Here is a 7,857-nt window from a genome sequence, read left to right as displayed (position 1 = left end):
TCTAAAGCTGGGTCATATCTGTCTATAAGTTCGTGGATTCAATTATCTAGTGGTTGGCGATAATGAACTGCCTCTTGGATAATGGTTAATTTCCCTTGAGAATAATGTTCTCTTGGAAACCTTATTATTATTCAAAATACAATAGTTATTAGGGAGATAATTCTCCTTATTCTAAATAAGGGAATGCAAATCATAAATATATTCTATTACACCTCCTTAGTCTGAACGGGAGAGGAGCAAACGTTTAGACTAGACCGAAAACGAACAAATAGCTGACGAGGGAGTCCCTTGGTGAAGATGTCAGCATACTGGTTTTCAGAGGGGATGTGTAGAACATGAATGTCACGAATACGAACTCGTTCACGTACAAAGTGTATTTCCACATGTGTTGGTGCGCTGATGTTGGACAGGGTCTCCAGACATATAAACCGCATTTACATTATCACAATACACAATAGTAGCACGTCGTAGAGGAAGACGAATCTCTAGAAGGAGGTTGCGAAGCCAAGTAGTTTCAGCAACAACATTTGCCACCCCCCGGTATTCAGCTTCAGCACAGGATCGAGAAAATGTATCCTGACGTTTGGATGACCAAGAAATGAGGTTGTCACCAAGAAAAACGCAGTAACCCGAGGTTGATCGATGAGAGTCAGGGCATCCCGCCCAGTTAGCATCAGAGTATGCCGTCAAACCAGTAGTAGTGGAGACAGAGAGAAACAAGCCGTGATGAATGGTTCCCTGAAGATAGTGGATGATTCGCTTGAGGGCTTGCATGTGGTGCTCTCGTGGGTCGTGCATGAATAAACATACCTGTTGAACATCATATGAAATATCTGGTCGGGTGAATGTGAGGTATTGTAACGCTCCAGCCAGGCTTCTGTATAGAGTTGGATCCTTAATTGCAGGACCTGAAGTTGCACTAAGCTTGGAGTTGGTGTCGACCAGAGTAGACACTGGGTTACATTGTGTCATTAAGGCGCGAGCAATGATGTCCTGAGCATAAACTGACTGAGATAAAAATAACCATGAAGATGATCGAGTGACAGTAATACCCAGAAAATGATGTAGCGGCCCAAGATCAGACATGGCAAATTCCCGTTTCATTAGATCAATGAATCGGCGTAGTAGAGCATTGTTACAGGCAGTCAAAACAATATCATCTACATATAGCAGTAAATATGCCGTATCTGAGCCGGATTGATAAAAAAAGAGAGATGGATCACACATACTACCACGAAAACCGCAATCAGTGATAAACTTGGCAAACCTCTGAAACCACGCCCGAGGAGCCTACTTGAGACCATATAGGGATCGGCGTAGTCGGCAAACATAATCAGGGTGATCATAATCAACAAATCCCGGAGGCTGATGCATGTAAACTGTCTCAATCAGGTCACCATGGAGAAAATCATTCTTAACATCTAGTTGATGAATTGGCCAAGAACGCGAAGTAGCAATAGTAAGAATAGTACAAATAGTAGCAAGTTTGACAACCGGACTAAAGGTTTCAAAACAATCAACTCCAACCTGCTGAGATTTACCATTAGCAACAAGACGTGCCTTGTGTCGCTGTAGAGAACCATCCACATTATATTTGTGACGAAATAGCCACATGGAACGAATAACATGAGCATCACGTGGTCGTGGTACAAGGTCCCACGTATTAGTTTTTATTAGGAAATAATATATGAGAGTCTATATTTAGGATATATGCACATTAAGTTGTGAGAGTTATATTAGGAAAGTGTCTATGTTTAGAGTTTGATCTTAGTTAGGAAAGTACCTTGAGTGGTCGTCAAGTTTGTGAACAATATAAATAGGTTGTTGATCCATGAAAGTTGACACGCCGAATTATTATCAATGTAGTCTTTTATGCTTCCGCGTTTATACTCTCCTCTCTCTTGCTCGATCCTTAACATGGTATCAGAGCAAGGTGAGAGGAAGAGAGAGGAGAAGGATAAAGAGATATAGAAGTTCTATCGTTTTCCGTTTTAGGGTTATCAAAAAAAAAATCGTTGTTTGGTTGTTGTTTGCGTGAAGAAGAAAGAAGTTGAAGGTTTGTCAAGCCTTGTTGTTGTTGCTGAAGTGTTCGTTGGTAATTGAATCACGTCTGTAAGTTCAATATGTCAAATCTGGGCTGTTGATTAAAAGCTAAGGTCATCGCCGGTAAAACATTGGTTTAGGCGAGTTCGTTGATGCTGAAAAAGTTTGAGCCTGAGTTGATGTGTTTATGGTCAATGCTCATCTGCATGGAGCATGGCAGCAATGAGGACGATGAGTGATTGGAAGTGATACCACAACCGGTGACTGATGGAGCTTAAGATGACAGCAATAGAAGATAGTTTCGCTATTACCATTGGAGGTGAATAAAACTGAGAGATACTCGACGCTGTGAAGGCTTGGTGTTATCGATCATGAATATGTGATGTTGCTGATAACCATGGTCGATCATGGTGGTGATTACAGAAAAGATCTCAAGATGGTGATGAAACTCGATAGAAGAGAAGATGATGTTGCTGCCAGCGAGATGCTGGGATTCGAATTGTCTTGAGTTGTTGGTGATTCTCGTTGATGTTGCTGAAGAAGAACAGATGATAGGTGCTTAGATATGCTATGGATTTCTTGAGTACGCCATGAGCTTGCTGCTGGTAGTGATCGTGATGGTGAATACAGAGAAAGAGTTTGAGCTGGTAATGAAAACTTGATGGAAGAGCAGCTGCTGCAGGAGTCGTATTGGGAGACAGAGTATTGCTGATTGTGGTGATGATCATGATAGCGATGGAATTGTGAAAGATGGGTTGCTACTATTAATGGTGAACCTAGTGGCAACTCCAAGAGATGCTTATGGTGGCAGTGAGGATGAAAAAGGAATACTTGATACGTCTCTTTGGTGCCATGGATAAGAGTCATCGGGGATTGATGGCTACGATGGAAGGAAAGGAAACAGGGACGGTATGGTGCGTATGGAGATGGGAGTGTGCTGATGGCCATTTGCAGTCGCTCTAGAGAAGAAAACAGAGATGTTTATCGGTATTTAGAAGTTGATGGATATGAGTTATGGAGGCGACGTTTGCTGGAGATTTGGGGTTTCACAATCCTAAGATCAGCAGATATTATTGCTTGCCGAAAAAAAAAAATGAACAATCACAGTAATGAACAGTTACAGAAGCGTAACTAAAGAACTGTTACAGTTGAACAATAACAGAAGTGTGATAGAAAAAGGGTCACAGTTTGTGACAGTAGGTGTGACAAAAGAATTGTGACGGTGCAAAAGTGTGACAGTTTGTGGCATAGATGTTGTAGAAAGCAGAATTGATGTTAGTTATTGCTTGTGGCAGAAGCGTAACAAGAGAAAGATTGTGAGAGAATATTTAAGAACAAAGAAGTGTGAAGGTTTCGCAAGAATAGCGTGAGTGGAAGAAGAGAAGAAGAAACAACATTCATGTTGTGAAAAAAAAAAAATCACCAAGAGGTGATGAGAAAAGAACAACAATAGTAAGTTAAAATCCTATGAGTTGTCGAGAGAGTACAAAAAGTATTCCATCGAAGAAACCAAGAAACCAAGACTACAAGAAGTATTCTACGAAGAAGATGGGACCGCAATGTTCTTAAGCTTCCATTGGGACCGTAATGTCCTTATACTTCCGAAGGGGACCGAAACGTTCTTAAACTACGAAGAGGACCGAAATGTCCCTAAACTACGAAGATGGGACCGCAATGTCCTTAAACTTGCATTGGCACCGAAACGTCCTTAAACTACAAAGAGGACCGAAACGTCCTTAAACTACGAAGATGGGACCGTAATGTCCTTAAACTACGAAGAGGACCGAAATGTCCCTAAACTACGAAGAGGACCGTAATGTCCCTAAACTTCCGAAGGGGACCGAAACGTCCTTAAACTACGAAGAGGACCAAAAGATATCCCTAAACTACGAAGAGGACCGTAATGTCCTTAAACTTCCGAAGAGGACCGAAAGATGTCCTTAAACTACGAAGGACCGAAACGTCCTTAAACTACGATCTGAAGATTTTTTTCACAAAAGTGTTGAAAAAAAAGAAGAAAACTGAAGTTAAATTTCTTTTGTCCAAGATGGGCATTGATGATCTACATGCTCCATCTTGAGGGAGGGTATTAGGAAATAATATATGAGAGTCTATATTTAGGATATATGCACATTAAGTTGTGAGAGTTATATTAGGAAAGTGTCTATGTTTAGAGTTTGATCTTAGTTAGGAAAGTACGTTGAGTGGTCGTCAAGTTTGTGAACAATATAAATAAGCTGTTGAGCCATGAAAGTTGACACACCGAATTATTATCAATGTAGTCTTTTATGCTTCCGCGTTTATACTCTCCTCTCTCTTGCTCGATCCTTAACAGTTTTCAACATAGCATTGTACTCATCTTTCATGGCGGCATTCCAATTTATGTCCCTAAGAGCATATAAGTGAGATCGAGGAAGAGGAGAGATATGATTACTGGTTTGGACATGAAGGTTTAGACGATTTATAGGGCGGAAAATTCCACGAGAGGCACGACTTGTGGAACGAGAGGGAGTTGTAGTTATGGGAGCTGTAAGGGATGATGCTACTGTGGTGGGAGCATAAGTTGGAATGGAGGGAATGGTAGGGATCGAAGGTGTTGTGGAGGAAGGAGCTGTAGTGGATGGGGTAGGTTCTGTAGTGGGTGTGTGGGGATTGGATGGTGTAGGGTCTATAGTGGATGGTGTAGGGTCTGTAGTGGTTGACGGAGTAGGGTCTGTAGTGGTTGGGGGGGAATTGGAAGGTACTGAGGATGGAGGTACAGACTTACTGGGATGATTGACGTGCGTGGGTGGGAAGAGAGGACGTCTGGGAGAGAGGACGACTGAAGTGGGATGGAGTTGGGCAGAGAGGACGTCTGGGAACAACGTGAATAAACTCTCTGGACAGATGTGGAGAGAAGGTGATGCTGACGGGCTGGACTGGCAGCAGGTGCTGGATGTGTGTAGTGAGGTACAGGAGAGGGACAGTAGGGGGAGCTGGACAGACGCATGAGATAGTAGCTAGGATGACGGTGAGGAGGAGTATAAGGTCCAGGAAGAGGGACGGTGGGTTGGGTGACAGCAGTGGAAGTTTGAGAAGCATTGTAGGAAATATTATATGACGGATGGACAAAAGAAGGCGAAGACTCGACATTAGAAGGGGTATTTGTATGGAGATTCGCGAATGGGAAGACATTTTCATCGAACGTTACATGACGAGAGATAATAATTTTGTTTGTGGTAAGATCAAGGCAGCGGTATCCACGGTGGTTGGGAGGAAAACCAAGAAAGACACATTTAGTGGAACGAGGAGCAAGTTTGTGAGGAGTTGTGTATGAAAGATTTGGATAGCAAAGGCAACCAAAAGTACGAAGATGTTCATACGTTGGTTGTCGTTGATAAAGAATAGACACTGGAGAGCGAAAGTTAAGGACTTTGGTGGGTAGAAGGTTATGTAGATACAATGCCATATGAAGAGAGTAAACCCAATATTTTGGGGGAACGGAAGCGTGATACAGAAGGGTACCAGTGATATCATTGACACGGCGTATCATGCGTTCGGCCTTGCCATTTTGGGAAGAGGTTTGGGGACAAGAGAAACGAAAAACAAGACCATTTTCACGAGAAAAGGTATGAAAGGAAGAGTTGTCAAATTCACGGACCATGTCACATTGAAAACATTTTATTTTACGTTCAAATTGAGTTTGAACGAATGAACAAAATTCCAAAAATTTGCTGAAAACTTGGGACTTGAATTTTAAAGGGTAGACCCAAAGATAGTTTGTGAAATCATCAAGCAATATTAGATAATAGCGAAAATTGGTATCGATATTTAAAGGGGAGGTCCATAAATCGCTATGTATGATATCAAACGGTGCAAAAGTAGTGGAATTAGATTCATAAAATGGCAATCGAACGTGTTTACTAACTTGACATGAATGACAAAGTTTGGAAGAATTATTCTTATTACAATAAATGGATTTATTTGTACGTAAGACATCTATAATGTCCTTGCCAGGGTGGCCGAAAAAGACGGCAAGAGAAATGGGAGAAAACTGGGATGATTTAGTAGGTGGCAAGGCAGAGTTGGTGATAGGGTAGAGGCAGGATGGAACAGCCCAAAAGGGAGGCCAGTACGCTGGGCTTCTCGGTATGGGCCTAGAAGGAGTTGGCAGCAGTGGTGAGCTTGCACTGTACGGAGCAGCTGGGCCGTATCCAGTTCGACCATCACTCTGCTGGGCTCTGTTGCGCTGCTGCTGGGCTCGGTCGTTCTGCTGCTGCTGGGCTATGTCACTCTGCTGGTGGGAACCCTTGCTGTGACGGTACGTTGGAGTAGCAGCAGCGAAGGCGGACTGAGATGGAGAGGTGGAGTGATGAGTTCGTCGGATCTCTTCAGTTTGGAGTTGAGATCGAGCCGCATCGAAAGTAGGCATGGATTGTTGTATAAACGAGGCTACTGTATTGTATTCCTCCGGAAGACCGTTAACCAATTGGATCACAAGGCGTTTGTCGTTCACTGGAAAAACAAGGTCACTCAAGCGATCGGACGGTGATTTTAGTTTGTCACAATAATCATCAGCATTAGCAAAATCAGAGAATTTAAGATTAACAAACTTACTTTCGAGATGTGCAGCACGGCTGCCTTTGTTGTCTTGAAAAAGAGTCTTCCTTTCTTGAGAAAGGTAAGCATCAAATCCTTGGTCATGATGGGCGAACATCCATTGACGACAGAGAGCATCTAGTTGTTTTTCCGTGGCAGCATCAATATCAGCAAGGTTTGTGGAACCATCAATGAGAAAAAGCAATCTGTGTGCTTGGAGATGGAGCTCAAAGAGAAAATCCAAGACGAATATTCATCTTGTTTGATATCAAGGATTACAGGGATTAGGTGTTTGATGTTTGTGATGGCAAAAGCCGGGTGAAAAGATTTCTTTTCTCCTGCCATTGTTTTAGATTTTTAGAAAATGGATCGATGGTTAGCTGATACCATCTTGGATAATGGTTAATTTCCCTTGAGAATAATGTTCTCTTGGAAACCTTGTTATTAATTAAAATACAATAGTTATTAGGGAGATAATTCTCCTTATTATAAATAAAGGAATGCAAATCATAAATATATTCTATTACTGCCGTCTAAAGTATAACATTTTTTTTTTAACGTACGTAACACTTTAAATTTGCTATGTCAGTCTAATGAATGTACGCAATCGAAGTATGCTTTGGTTATGGGTCAGATATGCATAACTTTAAAACTTGTAGTGAGGAACGCCTCTGTCTTCAATAATGTACATAACTTTTCAAGTGTCCAACTATCCCTTTAAATGCCTAGACCCAAGTTGCAGGAATCTAAGGCTCAGCAAACATACAATTTTCTCTGCTCTGATTCTGGATATGAACTTTTCAACTATCCTGAGACCCAAGTTGCATCAACCATCAATAAAAAACACCAACGCAATGTGATGTCCTTATAGAGCAATGGACACAAGAAATTAAAAAAATGCACTCCATTGCCCTGTTTCTATGTATGTTAGGTTAACTCTTAAATTGCTACATGGTTTGGAACCTAGCTAGCACTGCCTTTGTTCTTCGGGTTAGCATTATAGATATATAATATCCATTTGTTCTTCTGTACTCTATAGCAGCATTTGAATTTTGAATTATCCATTTCACGGGTTTAAGGGACTTGAAAAAACAAAGTATTTTAATGCAAGGGTTAGCCTATTAACTAGGACGCAAATACAGTGCAATGTATTTATCTTTCTTCTTATCGTCAGTATCTTGTAATCCTTCGCAATGATGAAGGTTTGCTGGTTGTCTCCTTCTTACACAATTTCGA

General features: G+C 41.5%; 1 protein-coding gene across 1 annotated transcript; it reads right to left on the bottom strand.

Moving 5' to 3' along the window:
• Positions 1-360: 360 nt before the first annotated feature.
• On the bottom strand, positions 361-1,614 carry LOC113337091 (uncharacterized mitochondrial protein AtMg00810-like). Its single transcript, XM_026582778.1, has 2 exons — positions 1,302-1,614; positions 361-1,187 (listed from the first exon to the last, which is right to left on the bottom strand). Exons 1-2 carry the CDS (start codon positions 1,612-1,614, stop codon positions 361-363), a joined length of 1,140 nt encoding a protein of 379 aa, XP_026438563.1.
• Positions 1,615-7,857: the final 6,243 nt, after the last annotated feature.

Source organism: Papaver somniferum, unplaced genomic scaffold (genome assembly GCF_003573695.1).
Source record: "Papaver somniferum cultivar HN1 unplaced genomic scaffold, ASM357369v1 unplaced-scaffold_158, whole genome shotgun sequence".
Lineage (NCBI taxonomy): Eukaryota > Viridiplantae > Streptophyta > Magnoliopsida > Ranunculales > Papaveraceae > Papaver > Papaver somniferum.
This window is presented reverse-complemented; position numbering and strand designations above follow the sequence as displayed.